Here is a 17,292-nt window from a genome sequence, read left to right as displayed (position 1 = left end):
GAAATAAAATATGAGTTTAGTTTAAATTTATGCATGGTTTTTCATAATACATTTTCCATGTATTAGGAATTTTTGTTTTTTAATTTGAAAAAAAGAGAAAGAGAGAGAGTGGGATCTTGAGTCTGCTGGTTACTCCACAAATGTCCACAATGCCTGGAGCTAGGTCTGTCTGAAGCCAGGAGCTTTTTCCAGGTCTCCCATGTAGGTGATGGGCACAAGGATTTGGGCCATCTGCTGCTGCTTTCTCAGACACATTAGCAGGGGGATCAGAGGTAGAGCAGCTGGAACTCAAACTGGTTCCCATGTGGGATGCTGTCTTCGCAGGCAGTGGCTTTACCTGCTGTGCCCCAATGCTAATCTTCCAGTCCCCCCGAAAAAGAATTTAAGAAAAAATATTTCCAGTTATTTATTTGAGAGGTAGAGTACAGGGAGAGGGAGAGACAGAGAAGAAGGTTGGTTCACTCCCCAGGTGGCAGCAACGGCTAGAACTGAAACCAGGAGCCAGGAACTTCTGTGTCTCCTACATGAGTGCTGGGGCCCAAGCACTTGGGCCATCTTCCACTGCTCTCTCAGGCCAAAGCAAAGAGCTGGATCAGAAGTGGAGCAGCCAGGACTCAAACTGGCGTCCAAGTGGGATGTTGGCACGATAGGCAGATGCCTAGTCTAGTATGCCACAGCACTGGCCCTGGAAGAATGTTTTGTACCAAAAGTAACTCACAGATGTATATAGATATAGATACAGATGGATGGAAGGAAGGAAGATTTCTGGTTGTCTTGCAGTCTTTGTGGTGTAGCAGGTTAAGATGCCTCCAGTTACAACAGCTTCTCACATCAGAGTGCCAGTTTAAGCTTACACACACACACACACACACGCACACACGATTTATTCACCTCAAAGGCAGTTAAAAAGTGAGAGGGAGAGACAAGAGAAAGAGAGCTTCCATCTATCTGCTGGCCCACTCCCCAGATGATTGCAACAGCCAGGAATGGGCCAGGCTGAAGACAAGATCCAGGCACTTCATCTGGGTCTGCTATGTGGGTGGTAGTGGCCCAAGCACCAGGGCCATTCTCTGCTGACCCTCCCAGGCCATTAGGAGGGAGCTGAATCAGGAGTAGAACAGCCAAAGCTGGAGCTGGCTGGCACCCATTTGGAATGCTGGCATCTCGGGTGGCAGCCTCACCTGCCACGCCACCACACCAGCTCCAAACTACCACATTTACTTCCATTTTAACTCCTTTGACAAATTTTAGTCTTTCTTCTAGAAAGAAATTGTACAGTAACTTCAGCCTTTGGTATTCTATAATACATTATTCTTTAGCTTCTAAATTCTAAATCTGCAGGGTTTTGTTTTGGTTTTGTATTTATTTACTTGAAAGGCAAAGTGAAAGGATTTCATCAGCCTTGTGGGGGTTGGGCACCCAGACACTTGGATCATCTTTTGTGGTGTGTTAGCAGGGAGCTTGAGCTGGCACTCTGATGTGAGATGCTGCTGTCAACGGGAGGCATCTTAACCTGCTGCACCACCAAGACTGCAAGACAACCAGAAATCTTCCATCAAATACCCACAAGAGCAGGGCTGTCCAGGATGAAGCCTGGTGCCAGTAACTTCCATCTAGGTCTCTTGTGTGGGGTCAGGGATCCAACTACTTGAGGTATCACCTGCTTTGTCCCAGAATGCACATTAGCCGGCAGTTGGATAAGGAAGCAGTCACTCCAGTGTAGACATACAGGTGACCCACGTGGTGACCTAACCACATGGCCACCCAGCTTCTGGATGCTAAAATCTACTTAACAGTGAATTCCAATGACAAAAGGTAGGGAGTGTCTTCATCTGTTTAGGTGTGTAGTAGGCTTTCTCATTTTTTCTGTTTTTAAGTTCTGGTTGCCTTTCTCTCTCTGTCTCTACCTCTCTGTCCATAGCTCTACCTCTCAAATAAATAAATAAAATATTAAAAAAAAAGAATTACACATGCGTATACCATGAATCTAAAAGATGAATTATATTGTTGCCTATGCATTAGTAGTAAAATATAATTAACCTACAAAGTCAAACTTCAATTCTTCATTTGGTTAACATAGAAGATTGAGTTTGCACCAATGAAGAGTTCTTTGAACCACTTCTCAGTACAGTCCAGGATACTGTACTAGCAATTTCATCAAGCCATTTCTACGTATAATCATCCTTTTCATTGTAATTTATTTTTTACTTTTTACTTATTAAAGAGGCAGAGACAGATCCCACTCCCCTCTGCTGATTTACTTCCCAAGTTCCTGCAGTGGCCAGTACTGGGCCTGGCTGAAGCTGAGAGCAGGAAACTGAGTCCAGGTCTCCTCTATGGGTGACAAGAGCCCAGCCACTTGAGCTATCACTACTGCCTCCCAGGATCTACTCATTCTGCATTTCACATGTACTAAGTGCATACTACATGTACTGGATTCTAGGTAATTTACCATGAAATAAAGCAGACTTATTTCCTGACCTTGGATTTCTGGTCACTGGAACCTGAGTGCAATACTGTGGAACTGTAAAGCATGAAATGTGTGTTTGGTTCACTTATTTAAGCAGGGAGGAGTAATTCTTCTCATTCTTTGTGTCTCTTAACAGCTTTAACTGTGGAGAAAACTGGCATGATCCTGTGAAGTGCAAGGTGAGTCTGTCTGGCTTTTACACTTTAAGTAATACAGTGGAATACTGAAAATAATAGCTGGTGGTTTATCCATGAGCACATGAAAAGTTTATTTTGTTGTTTGTGTTTCAGAGAGATTAACTTAGTCATTCCGAATTAGTTTAGCATACCCTGGGTAGGGCACCTCTTTAGGTTGGCTAACTATGGACATGCAGTGCCTTGTAGCTGGGCTTCTCAATCACTCAGCTTCAGCCAGAGAAATTCCTCCTTTGGTTGATTTCACAGAAACTGGATATCTTGCTCATTGACTTTTACATTTAAGCTGACAATAATTATGTACTGATGCAAGTTGTTACCCTTTTTCAGTTTTTTGTTAAACTCTGACAGTTGTTGTTTTTGAACAGTGGTTAAAGAAGTGGATTAAAAAATGCGATGATGACAGTGAAACTTCAAATTGGATTGCAGCCAACACAAAGGTTGGTGTTTTCCTGTTTAACTGTTGGCAGTAGCACTGATGAGGGTGAGGGTGGTATGCCAGCAATACTGTCCACTCTGGGCCTTGTTTTATCGTTTTCTCCATTTCCCCCCAGAATGGTTGGCTACTGAGAAGCTTCCCTCTTGTTGTAGTGCCTGGGTTGATTTCAAAGTGCCAGGTACAATATTGCGGAATGCACAGTGCTCTGCTCTAGTTGTCATGTGTTAGAAAACTTTAATTTCCTGGGATTTGGCTTTGGCTGCCTTTTAGAATACATAAAGGTATTGTAACATTTATTCCACGTTAGGCTAATTTACATTTCTGCCCTAAAACCCCAGAGTTTTCCTTTTTAGGAATCACTCTTCAAGGCAGGATTGGAGCAGAGTAACTGAACAGCTGTTTTTATTATGTAACTAATCTGGGCCTGACAAAATAGGTTTTTTTTTTTTTTTTTTTTTTTTTTTGGACAGGCAGAGTTAGTGAGAGAGACAGAAAGGTCCTTCCATTGGTTCACCCTCCAGTTGGCCGCTATGGCCAGCGTGCTGTGCCGATCTGCAGCCAGGAGCCAGGTGCTTCCTCCTGGTTTCCCATGTGGGTGCAGGGCCCAAGCACTTGGGCCATCCTCCACTGCCTTCCCGGGCCACAGCAGAGAGCTGGACTGGAAGAGGAGCAACCGGGACATAATCCAGTACCCCAGCCGGGACTGGAACCCGGTGTGCCGGTGCCGCAGGCAGAGGATTAGCCAATTGAGCCGTGGCGCTGGTCCCTGACAAAACAGTTTTTTCAAATCTATCTCACGTTAAACTTCTAAAATATTATTTATTAAGAGATTTGCCTCAAATTTAAGGATAATATTTCTATCTCCTTTTTTAAGTGGACTGATGGTAGCTTCAAATATTAGTCTTTTTATGGCTGTGAGGCACATTTTTAACTTTAAATGCAAGTGTTGTTGAACCACCCATCTTCTCTTTGATGAAGTGGTAAGCATTTGCATTCCAGCTGTGTGCCCTGCCTGCTGGTCACTTGATAGAAAATTGCATGAGTGTCCACCCTATGGTCAGTCCAGTCTTCTATCTGTGGTGAGTGACAAGTATGTGTTTTTGTCTCTAGAAAGTATTAGCAGTGAACAGTGAATCCTGTCACATGAACTAAACGCCTGCATCCTTAAGGAATGAGCAGTAGAAGTCAGTGTTACCATGCTGTCGGAAGTCATGAGAAGCATAATTCATGGCACTCAACAAATACAATGCCATTAAGTACTTTTTTGTTACTTAAGATAAAACTTCTAGCCAAGCATTCTTTTTGTGAAATTGAAGATTTCCCTACCAGAAATATTTTTTGAAGTCCTGAGATCCTTTAATGTGCTCTGTAAAACTAGTATTTAGAATGGAGTAGGTATATTTTCACTACGTAGTTTGATTAAACAGGAGCCTTCTTGCAGCATTTAGGAAAATCTCTAAATATCCTTAACCTCCACAATGTTTCAATGAAGGAATACAAGCTTGGCTAGATTTTGCTTTGTTTGGAAGGCAGATTGCCAAGGAGAGCTGGCACACAGCAATAACAGTGTAACCTGGTAGTTACGAGATGCAGCTGAAGTTTTTCTCCAGAGGTCTTGTTTTAGTTTCTCATTATCAGCTTGTTAAGTAGATTTTTAGAGTATCAATGTTTTCCTAATATTTTGTTACTATTTGATTAATTATCTAAAAAATGTAGAATGAAATATGTTTTGTATGTGAAATATGCTTCTTTGGGAAGATGTAAAATTTCTTATATAGGTGATTTATAGAATTTGACTTAGAATTCTTAACAAAAAGTTGCTGTATTAGCCTGTTGAAAATTATTGTACTTTATGGCAGTACAGTCCATTTCACAAAGAATGCCAGACTGCGTAAACAGTAATACAGATCCTCTCTTCCTTGGGGTGTTATAGACGTCACACAAATATAACAAGTATACACAAGTTATATACGTCACACAAGTATAACCCTGAATACAAATTTACGTCTTAGTCATAGTGTTAGCAATAGTGTTGATTGTATCTAACATGATCTCTTTTAACATAGTAGTTAAAGGGGCCCAATGAAAAGGATTTAAAACATGAGTATTTGTCAGAGAAATTAGGAAATTGAGTGGCCACACAGTGAATTTGCAAATCAAGTCCTGGTTTCCTGCCTTCCTGATTCTTGAGGCTATTTTGCTTGAGTTTGGATCCCAGCTCTACCATCTACTGCTTGTGTGATCTTGGACTTATTTCACCTTATTTTTCTGTCATAATTAATTCATCTTGACATGGGACTAGAAATAGTGGTAATTCAATGATTATAGTTCTGTCATAATTAATTCATCTTGACATGGGACTAGAAATAGTGGTAATTCAATGATTATAGTTGATGCATATAAAACGCTGAGAACAGTATGTGGGTTATAGGAAATTTTTAATTTTTTCTAAACAACACTAGAGAGTATTTAATAAGACAAAAATGTTTTACCTAATACCCAAAATATTTTTCTAATTGTGTGATTAAAAGTACTTAAAATATTCTTTTCCCTCTACTCCACTTACCAAAAAAAAAATTCTTTAATTGTACATCTTCAATGCCAGTAATAATGACAGCTCATTTTTAATAACATTTATTAAGTATTTGACACTGTTCTAAGTACTTTATATGTATTAGCCACAATATATATGTTATCTAATAATTAGTTGGACTAGAACTGGCTTCTCAATGCTAGTAATGCAACCTTAGTGTAGCGTTGACACCAACTTTACAGTTTCTCTTCATAGGAATGTCCCAAATGCCATGTCACAATTGAGAAGGATGGCGGTTGTAATCACATGGTCTGTCGTAACCAGAACTGTAAAGCAGAGTTTTGCTGGGTGTGTCTTGGCCCTTGGGAACCACATGGATCTGCCTGGTAGGTGGGGAAATGGAAGTGTATGTTCACATAGCATGTGATGGGTGCCGCATGTTACAGATGTCTGCCTCAGTGATCACCATCTACCTGGAGAGCTAAAAAAAAATAGACCTGGTCTGTGGTCCATGTTACAAGAGAGGATGTGTAAGATACCCACGGAGAGGGATTAGTAAGGCATATTTCTCAGGGGACATAAAAACGAGATGGGTTTTAAGGAAGCCCAAGAGTTCATTTGTTGAAGTTTATTTAGGGTTAAAGGACCAGCAGCATGGACAAAGGTGGGGTCATGACTCTTCAGAAAAGAGCTATGTTGTCTAATGCATCTCTAGGCCAAAGTTGAAGAAGCTCTTGGCAAAACCCACAACATATAGGTGTGTTATTTACTCTATACATGATTAGCAGAAAGTTTGTCTGAGGCTTTAAAAATTGAGAAGTTGTCCAACAAAGTCTCTCTTTTTAGCTTCTCTTTGAAACTTAGGAACAAGCTTGTATTTTTGTTTGGCAATGATCATTTAAAACTAGGTAGCCACTATTCAGATGAGACCGTTCCCTTCCAACTGGATGCATAATGTCATTTGCATGGACAGTTGTTGCTGGGCATCAGTGGGGGAGAGGATTCTTTCTAGGACCTCCGCTGGTAACCACAATACACAGATTCCCTGAATCCTGTTTATAAAATAGGGTGATCTACACACTCCCTCCTGCATGCTTGAGTTATCTCTACGTTCCTTATAATGCTTATTACAGTGCAGATGCTGATATGATTTGAATGCCATCTGAATAGTTGTTAGACTATATTGTGTAGGAAATGATGAGGAAAAAATGTCTGTATATGTTCAGTACATGTGTCATTTTTTTCCCCCAAATACTTTCAATCCCTGGTTGGTTGACTCTAGAGACATGAAACCTGCAGAAGTGGAGGACTGCTGTCACAGGGCTCAGATGTGGAGGGCTGACTCCATCACAGGGCACCAGAATTTTTCAATTAGTGGTAGTAGTATATACCTTTGTTACATGTATATTTATTGGTTTGAAGAAATGTAGATGAGACTGACAATACTTTGAGATTTCAGGAAATTCAGAGCCAGCACATGTTAAAATAGAAGTGAAAATATTTCTATATTTCTGGTGCTTTATATTGAGTGGATAGGAGGGAAGAAATAGCAGGTGTTAGACAAGAGAGGGAAGACCTGAACTTGAGACAGTGGCAAGTCTTTTATTTTTATTGGCGCTTCCTTTAGTTCCATTGGAGGAATAGTAAAAGGAATTATTTCTCTGAAAGTAATTCTGGACTGAATAGGTAAGTGGATTTAAAAAAAAAAAAAATTGTCATTATCAAACAAGGAAGCACAGAAGGGAAGATTACTTGGTGTTTGGCCAGATAGATACTCTAGATTTTAAGAATATAAATTGGAGGATTAGATTGTTCCAGAAACTTAAATCCATCAACTAAATCCATCCTATACTTTTTTTTATTTTTATTTTTTAACAGGCAGAGTGGTCAGAGAGATTGACAGAGAGAAAGGTCTTCCTTTGCCATTGGTTCATGCTCCAATGGCCGCCATGGCCGGCGTGCTGTAGCCAGTGCACTGTGCTGATCCGATGGCAGGAGCCAGGTGCTTCTCCTGGTCTCCCATGGGGTGCAGGGCCCAAGCACTTGGGCCATCCTCCACTGCACTCCCTGGCCACAGCAGAGAGCTGGCCTGGAAGAGGGGCAACCGGGACAGAATCCGGCGCCCCGACCGGGACTAGAACCCGGTGTGCCGGCGCCGCAAGGCGGAGGATTAGCCTATTGAGCCACGGCACCGGCTCATCCTATACTTTTATAATCAAGCCTAGTGAATTAGGGGGAAGAGAATGGGGAATAAGATTTGTGTAATGACAGCTCCAACTCAGGTTTTAAAGGAGCTGTGCTGAAACCTGAAAAGGAAACAAAACCAATGGTGGACACAGAAGAATAGAGAATGGCCTAGACTGGGTCGTCAGAAGTGCTGCCTGTGCCTTGCCCTCTCCCGTGCTGACATTGCTGTCCTTTCCCATTGTGCCATTGAATGCCTCAGTCTCACTCGAGTCGCACTGTCAGTTACTGCAGTTACAAGTACAGATGAATCCTAAGTATATGCTTTCCTAGCCTTCAAACTTGTAATAATATTGACAAAGTCTGGAATGAAATGAGGCTTTTCCCTGTGTTAAAAAATATATACCGAAGGGAGAAGTTGTAAAGATGTGTCTGATTCAATGAAAAAGTGCTGATGGTTGACCAAGGGGAGTGATCTACGGGTAGGTTGAGTAAGTATTACCAAGACAGAATTAAAGTGTTAGTGTAATAAAAATTAGTAATACGTCTTCAGACCCAGGTAGATTGTTATCTAGGTTACTTTAAAACTTGAGGATAAGTTCTATAGCGCATTGTTGATTGTTTCTTTGAGTAATTACAGAAAATAATTACTGGAGAGACTAAAAGCAGGTGAAATGCTATCTGCAGTTTCACAAACTAGATATGAACCACATGACTTGATTTTCCTTTTATGTAAAAGCCCAGAATCAAATTCTGTCACTAGGATGATGGATAAGGGGATGTTTTCTAGATGTCAGCAAGATATTTCAGTGTGGACCAAGTATGTGGTGGCCAAGGCAAAGGTATTTGAGATCAGTTGAATTCTATTTCTTGGTGTGCGAGTAATGGATTTGTGTCTTAATGAAATGTTTTAGAAGTTTGCTTGTAAGGCTTTGTGTGTCTATGTCTCACTCTCTACTGTATTAAGTATATACTGCTTTTCTGGTTAGTTGTATTGATGACTTGCTTGAACCTAATAGAAGAATCTTGTACACATTTTGGAGTAATATCGAGATATATTGAGTGTACATATATTAAAATCTTGAAGTTGACAAGCTGGAACAGTGGCTCCAATTCAGCAGACATTTATATGAAGAATTCTTTTAGTCCTGAACATGTCACTGTTAACGATTCTGAGAAGTGTGTGAGTAGCGTCCTCCCTGGCTGAGGCATAGGCAGTTGGGCGTGAGGTTGATTCCCAGCTCTGAGACTGCAGTGTGCTGCTTATTGTCTCTAAGTGTGATGATTCATTGTCTGGTGAGCATACAATGCATATTTCATAAGGTGTTTGACCGAGTTAAATGTGATGTAGGTGTGTATAGTAAGCCCTTAACACATGGCTCCCCTGTGACTCATAAATTATAATAGCATGTAAAGTACATAGCACAGTGTCTGTTACGTAATACACCATCAACTATTGGTTGTCCCATTGGTTTATAATAAAAGAGCAGATGAGAAAGTGAGTAACTGGAAAAAATGGGGAATATTTGGTTTAAATAACAAATGGCCGCTGAGATGATCTCTTTCTTCAAAATTGAGTCTAGCCTGCAGTCAGAAAATGGAAGTTCTAGAAGACTGTAAGTTCTGATGATTATGGGTAAGCCCGTTTCAGTGGATTGAATATAGAGAGCCAGTCCACTACTGCAGATTAGGTGTGGATGAGTGTCAACAATATTTTCTTTCAGTTCCTTTCAGCCTGAAATCTATCATTATAACAGTAGAACTGTCAATATTTTAACAGCTCAGTCTGTTGTAAAAAAAAAAAAAAAAAAAAAAAAAACCAAAAAAAAAAAAAAACAAAGGTCTAGATCATCTCTAGGTTAAAATGCTGAGATTTGTAACATTTTCTTTGAATGATGGCTTTATGGAATCCTCTTAATTTACTTCAAGGTACAACTGTAATCGCTATAATGAGGATGACGCCAAGGCAGCCAGAGATGCACAGGAGGTAAGTGCAATTATTAGAGGAGAGCACTCGGGCAGGAATGCACCTTGTGTGTCTGTTAGGGAATATTCAGCAGTTTTCAACTCTTAGAGCTTGCTAGGATGACACTGCAGTCCACACTTAGTATCCCTCTTCATAAAGGGAACGTCATGCTAAATGCTTATCAGAAGAACTCTCAGGGCAGGTGTTGTAATACAGCTGATTCAGAGTGCCAGTTCAAGTCCTGTCTTCTGCTTTTTTTTTTTTTTTTTTTTTTTTCTTCTTCAAGATTTTTTTTTTTTTTTTTTTTAAGAGGCAGATAGAGAAAGAGGTGTGTTCCATCTGCTGCTTCACTTTCCAGATGGCCACAAATGGCCTGAGCTGGGCTGATTCAAAGCCAGGAGGCAAGAGCTTCTTTTGGGTCTCCCACATGGGTGCAGGGGCCCAAGGACATGGGCTGTCCTCTACAGCTTTCTCAGGCCATAGCAGAGAACTGGATTGCAAGTGGAGCAGCTCGGACTCTAACCAGTAGCCATATGGGATATTGGCATTGCAGGCAGCAGCTTTACCTGCTATGCCACAGCACTTGGCCACCCGAAAAAAAAAAAAACCAGTCCCTACAAATCCCAGTACTGATTTAAACTGTATTCATCAAAGTATTACAAAAATATATATAAACAGGAAATGAGCCATAAACTCACCTTTTTTTTTAAAGATTTATTTATTTATTTGAAAGAGTTACACAGAGAGAGGAGAGGCAGAGAGAGAGGTCTTCCATACGATGGTTTACTTCCCAGATGGCCACAATGGCTGGAGCTGTGCCAATCTGAAGCCAGGAGCCAGGAGATTTCTTCTGGGTGTCCCGCATGGGTGCAGGGTCTCAAGGGCTTGAGCCATCTTCTACTGCTTTCCCAGGCCAAGCAGAGAGCTGGATCAGAAGTGGAGCAGCTGGATCTCGAACCGGTGCTCATTTGTGATGCCGTTGCTTCAGGCCAGGGCGTTAACCTGCTGCACCACAGCGCCAGCCCCAAACTCTCTTTTAAAAAAAAAAAAAAAAAAAAAAAAAAAAAAAAAAAGATTTATTTGAAAGTCGGAGTTACACAGAAAAAGAGAGGCAGAGAGAGAGAGGTCTTCCATTTGCTGGTTCACTCCCCTGTTGGCCATAATGGCCAGACCTGCTCCAGTCTGGAGCCAGGAGCTTCCGCTGGGTCTGCCACACAGGTGCAGGAGCCCAAGTACTTAGGGCATCCTCCACTGCTTTCCCAGGCCATACCAGAGAACTGGATGGGAAGTGGAGCAGCTGGAACTCTAACTGTTGGCAGCCATTTGGGGAGTAGACCAGCAGATGGAAGAAGATCCCTTCTCTCTGTTTCTCTCTCTCTCTCTCTCTCTCTCTCTCTAACTCTGCCTTTCAAATAAATAAAAAATAAATAAATAAAAATTGTGTGGTTGCTGAGACCAAGTCATTTGTTAATGCCACTCTAATCCCATACAATGACTAGTGCTTAGATTCCAAATTAAAGCCATCATCCCTTTCAGTGACTGTTTTACTTTTATGGCTTCTTGTCTCTTGTTTTTTCCCCTTCAGCTAAGACAGCAGAAGAGATGATTTATTATACGTGTGTTGCACTTGGCCACAACTGAAATCAGAATTTGTCAAATGTCAGACCCAGGACAGAGGGCCATCTGGCATTCTTTCAGTGTCGGTGGGTTCATAGGTGGTTTGTTTATTTGAAAGAATTACAGAGAGTGAGAGGCACAGATCTGCCATTGCTAGTTCACTTCCCAAATAGCTACAACAACCAGGGATGGGCCAGGCCAATCGCAGGAGCCTGGAACTCCATCTGGGTCTTCCATGGGGGTGCAGAGGCCATCTTCCACTGCTTTCCCAGGCAGCTTATTAACTCACTGTACCACAGTGCTGGTCCCAGGCTCGATTATTTTGCATAGCTTCCAAGTCAGTTTCTAATACATAGATTCGTAATGAGTGAATTTTTTAGTTTTGTACTTGGCATCTGTTGGAGTAACTAGAATTTTCTGATATTGTGGGAGTACAGGGAAAGGTTTCATGGTGCTGTCTGTATTTGCTTGTGTACTTAGTGAGAGCCATGCCTCCTGTAGTAGAACATACCACTGCATACCTGCCAACCTTCTCTGCTTTCCCCACTTGCCCCACTGCTGAGTGCAGCTGGTCTGCTGTTCACTGGGAGCTTTAGTCTTGAGAAGTACTTTGAGTACCTTGGGCAGATGTGCCTGTCTTGTGTAAAAGAACTGACTTAACATACCACAGTGCTGATGGGGTTGTCTCTTCTTACTTTAGACTAGGGAGGCAGCATGCTTTTTCTGAGAACGACCATATAAAGTTTTCAGCTTTGCAGACTGAATGGCCTTTGTTGTGCTGAAACGCTGCCTCTGTCCCTGTGATGCTGACTTTATAGTGGGTGGGTGTGACAGTGATCCAAATAAACTTTACTTGCAAAAATAGGCAGCTACTGGATTTGGCTGGTAGTAGTTTGCCTACCCCTGTTCTAAGCAGTCAGTTTTGGGAATTGGTGCCACTGATTTCATTTCTCATTCCAGTCTGTGGTATTTGATTTAGAAAATTTGTCTTACACGCAGTAGTGGTTTGAGTTTTCCTTTTTCATGTAGAGTTTGGTGAGCATGTGTTTGTGAATTGTTGGTCAAAATAAACCAAGTCTTCCAGCTTCACATATTGCCATATGGTGGTTTTCCATTCTTGGGAGTTTGACAGTCTTGTGACTATTACTGCTGGTCCTTGTGATTGTTTTAACAAGTACTTCTTGATCATTTGCTGCAAATCAGATAACTGGAGAATCCAAGATTAGTTGTTGTTGTTGTTGTTTAAGATTTATATATTTATTTGAAAGGCAAAGTTAACACAGAGGCAGAGAGAGAAAGAGAAGTTTTCCATCTGATGGTTCACTCCTCAAATGGCTGCAATAGCCGGAGCTGTGCTGATCCGAAGCCAGGAGCCGAGCCAGGAGCTTCTTCCTGTCCTCCCACGTGTGTGCAGGGGCCCCGGGGCTTGGGCCATCTTCCACTGCTTTCCCAGTCCACATTAGAAAGCTGGATCAGAAGTGGAGCAGCCAGGACTCGAATGGGCACCCATATGGGATGCCAGCACTGCAGGTGGCGGCTTTACCCACTACACCACAGCACCGGCCCCCAAGATTACCTTCTTAAAAGTTCATCCCCCATAGAGATTTATATAATGGGAGAGTTTTTATGTGTGTTGCTTTTATGTTATAATAATACAGAATAAATCTAGACAGCTACCATATTTGTGGGTACCTTGTGTATCTCATAATGCCTGACTTTTCATTTAACTGGAATAAAGTTATTCCTTTTTTTAACAGAGGAACTTCTTTTTAAAAGTTTCTGTTTTCATTTAATTTGAAAGGCAATGATATACAGATCTTCCATCTGCTGATTTATTCCCAAAATTCCAGCAGCAGGCATGACTGGGGTTGATGTTTTCAACTTTGCAGACTGGATGGTCTTTGTTGTGCTGAAACTCTGCCTCTGTCCCTGTGACTTTATAATGGGTAGGTGTGACAGTGATCCAGATAAAACACGAGCATGAAAAGTTCAGCTGCCGCCTGCTGTGCCGGCATCCCACATGGGCGCTGGTTTGAAAGCTGGCTGCTCCACTTCGGAAACAGCTCCCTGCTAATATGTCTAGGAAAACGAAGATGGCCCAATTGATTGGGCCCTGCACCCATGTGGGAGAGCCTGTTGAAGCTCCTGTCTGCTGACTTCAGCCTGCCCCAGCCCTGGCTATTAGAGCCTTTTGGAGTGTGAACCAACACACTGAAGATGTCTCTATTTCTCCTTCTCTCTCTTTCTCACTCTCGCTCTCTCTAGCTCTCTAACTCTGCTTTTCAAATAAATCTCTCTCTTTTTAAATCTACCTCAATTTGGGTCTCCCATGTGGTTTGCAAGGGCTCAGACACTTGAGCCATTATCTGCTGCCTCTCAGGGTCTGCACTGGCAGGAAGTTGGGTCAGCAGCAGAGGAGTCAGGACTGGAGGTAAACACTCTGGTGTGGGGTGGGGCATCCCAAGCAGTGATTAAACAGTTGTGCCAAATACCTTCCCCATTACTCATGTGAACATGTGCATAAATATTAAAGCAGTGCTTTGTTAGGATCAACTACCCAGCATTCAAATGTCCCTGATAATCCCATAAGTGTGTTTGTAAATCACTGTTCAAACCAGGACCCACACAGGTCCACAAAGTGGGTTTGATTGCCGTCTTGTGAGTCTCTTCTACTCTCTTCTCTCCCCTCACTTCCCCTGCTACCATTTGTAAAGGTAACTGTCATTTTGTCCTGTAGACTTCCCCCACCTTAAGGAATTTTGACAGTTGCAACTCCTTGGTGGCTAATTCAAGAAACCTAATCAATCATACAGCACTTAACTGCTTACTGTATATTTGCTATTGAATATTAGCTGTTACACTATTTTTTGTGGCCTCTGTTCTACTTAAAAATATTTTTGCTTCTTGCCTGTTCTAGATTTATTGCACACTGTAAAACAATGCTATGCTACCCAGCAGAACTTTCTTGTGATGATGGAAATTTTCTTTATCACCATTGTTCTATTTGGTAATTACTAAAAATTAAATAGCCACATGTGGTTCATGGCTGCTGTATTGGAAAGTACAGTTACAGGATGTTCAAAGCAGTGTTAAACAACAAAGGTAGCAGTAGTTGTCTGTTCATTAAATAAGTATATTCTTATCAGTAAATATGTCTTTTTATCACTACTTTTAATTGATAGATCATAATTGTATACACATTTAGTGCAAGCTGGTATTTTGATGTATACATATAATGTAGAATGAGTAAAGCAAACTTACTAGCTTATCCATTCCCTCTCATTGTTTTATAGTGAGACATTTAAAATGTACTCCTTTAGTTTTAGTGAAATATGAAATAAGTTGTTGATTATAGTCACCCTGCTGTGCAGTAGATCTCAATTTATTCCTTTCATCTTTATACTTTGATGAACAACTCCTAATTCACACCCTCCCCAGCCTCCAGTAGCCATCACTCTAATCTCCACTTGTATGAGGTCTGCTTTTTTAGATTCCCCATAAATGAGAGAATATAGTATTTGTGCTGACTTAACACAGTGTTCTGCAGGGTCATTCCTGTTGTTACCTATGATGAGATTGCCTTGCCAAGTCCTGCTGATAATCCATTGTGTATATACCATTTGATCATCCCTTAATGGCCATCCAGGACGCCTTATCTTGGCTCTTGTAATCATGCTCTGTCAGCATGGGAATGTAGATGTTTTGTTTCAGTTCTTTTACTGCGACACAGAAGTGGGATTACTGAGTCACTTTGTAGTTGTTTTTTGAGGAACCTCTGACCTGCTTTTTTAATGGCTATGTTACCTTACATTCCTACCAGCAGTGTACAGGCATTCCCTTTTGTTTGCAAACTCACCCACACTTGTTGTCTTGACATCTGTCGTTTAGTTTGTTAGAAGGTTTTGTGTATAAGATATTGTGATGATTTGACCTTTCTCTCTCTAATGGGATAGCGCTCCAGGGCAGCCCTGCAAAGGTATCTCTTCTACTGTAATCGCTACATGAACCACATGCAGAGTCTGCGCTTTGAGCACAAGCTGTATGCTCAGGTGAAGCAGAAGATGGAGGAGATGCAGCAGCACAACATGTCCTGGATCGAGGTGCAGTTCCTGAAGAAAGCTGTGGATGTCCTCTGCCAGTGCCGTGCCACACTCATGTACACTTATGTCTTCGCCTTCTACCTCAAAAAGAATAACCAGTCCATTATCTTTGAGGTAAGGAACTTCCCGGGTGGGGAAAGCCCACCTTGCGTTATAGCACTATTGGGTCTTTCGTAGAGAAGATGTAGAAGATGTAGGTAAACATGGTGCTTGTTAGCATTCTGAGAAGTTTCAGTTTATTCTCCTGAGCAGTATTCAAATTGTTGGGGTTTCATCAGCTAATGATTAAATGTGCATGTTCTAGAGTCAGTCCAAGAGAGGAATCTTTTTAGCTCAGTTTATTTGAGATGATGTTTCACCTCTTTATTTCTCTTTCTAAAAATGGAGATACTACTTTTCTAGCATGTTGGGGCTTGAAGTAAGATAATCCAGGTAATTTTTGACAGGCAGAGTGGACAGTGAGAGAGAGAGACAGAGAGAAACGTCTTCCTTTTGCCATTGGTTCACCCTCCAATGGCCGCCGTGGCAGGCACGCTGCGGCTGGTGCACTGCGCTGATCTGAAGCCAGGAACCAGGTGCTTCTCCTGGTCTCCCATGGGGTGCAGGGCCCAAGCACTTGGGTCATCCTCCACTGCCCTCCCTGGCCACAGCAGAGAGCTGGCCTGGAAGAGGAGCAACCGGGGCAGAATCTGGTGCCCCAACTAGGACTAGAACCCAGTGTGCCGGCGCCGCAGGCGGAGGATTAGCCTGGAAGAGGGGCAACCGGAACAGAATCTGGCGCCCCGACCGGGGCTAGAATCCAGTGTGCCGGTGCCGCAAGGCGGAGGATTAGCCTATTGAGCCGCGGTACCAGCCAATTCCAGAAGATTTTTTAATTAATTTGAGAGAGAGCATCTTATCTGCTGGTTCAGACCCCAGATGTCCATACCATCCAAGGCTGGGCCAGGGCCAGAACCACAGCGCAGAGGCCCATCACTTGAGCCATCACTACTGCCTCCCAGGATCTGCATTAGTAGGAAATTAGTATCAGGAGCAGAGCTGGGATTTGAACCCAGGCCCTCTGATTTGAGATCTAGCATCTTAACTGCTAGATTAAATACCGTTCCCCAGAATGTCCTTATACTCTTCCAGAGATGGTGGGTGAAATCTTCAGCTTTTTAAAAATTGTGTTAGAAAAGAGACAACAAGTTGGTAGATGATAAAAAGCCATAGAAGAGCTTTATAAATACAGTTGAAATATTTATTAGAACCACACAGCTATATTGAGTGTGTCTGAATGCTCTGTTACCTTTATTTTACCAGCATTTTTATGGTGTAATTCTTTTTGCAGAATAACCAAGCAGATCTAGAGAATGCCACAGAGGTGCTCTCGGGCTACCTCGAACGAGATATTTCCCAAGATTCTCTGCAGGATATAAAACAGAAAGTACAAGATAAGTACAGGTAAGATTTTTCTACCTAGCTGTCGAGCAGAAATCTGCGTTAGGTGTGTTCTAAGTATGCTTCCGTGGTGAGGTCAGTGGTAGTGGAACTGGGTTGAGCCTGTCCAGCAGCTCAGCTGTTGCCCTGTTTCTCACAGGTGAATGAATGGCAGGCAGTAGTGCTCGTGTAGCGTGGAGAAGGAGTTCAGTCCTTTTCTACCCTGTGAGGCAGAAGGACATAAGGACCATGGGTGAGAACAGGATATTGATCTTTCCTTTAGAATCCTTTGGATCATGACTGTTGACAAATGAGCTACTACTTACATATCTCTTGAGAGGTTTTGTTTTTTTTTTTGTCATAGTGATCT

General features: G+C 42.0%; 1 protein-coding gene across 1 annotated transcript in view; it reads left to right on the top strand.

Moving 5' to 3' along the window:
* The window catches only part of ARIH1 (ariadne RBR E3 ubiquitin protein ligase 1), a 103,808-nt gene that overhangs the window by 82,074 nt on the left and 4,442 nt on the right, over nt 1-17,292 (top strand). The window contains 6 exon segments of the mRNA XM_062206501.1: nt 2,607-2,649; nt 3,033-3,104; nt 5,892-6,022; nt 9,750-9,807; nt 15,357-15,617; nt 16,834-16,946. Of these exon segments, the coding sequence (XP_062062485.1) occupies nt 2,607-2,649; nt 3,033-3,104; nt 5,892-6,022; nt 9,750-9,807; nt 15,357-15,617; nt 16,834-16,946 (678 nt within the window).

The sequence above is a fragment of the Lepus europaeus genome, chromosome 11, assembly GCF_033115175.1.
Source record: "Lepus europaeus isolate LE1 chromosome 11, mLepTim1.pri, whole genome shotgun sequence".
Taxonomy (NCBI): Eukaryota; Metazoa; Chordata; class Mammalia; order Lagomorpha; family Leporidae; genus Lepus; species Lepus europaeus.
Note: the sequence above shows the minus strand (reverse complement) of the source record. Positions and strands in the feature narration are given on the sequence as shown.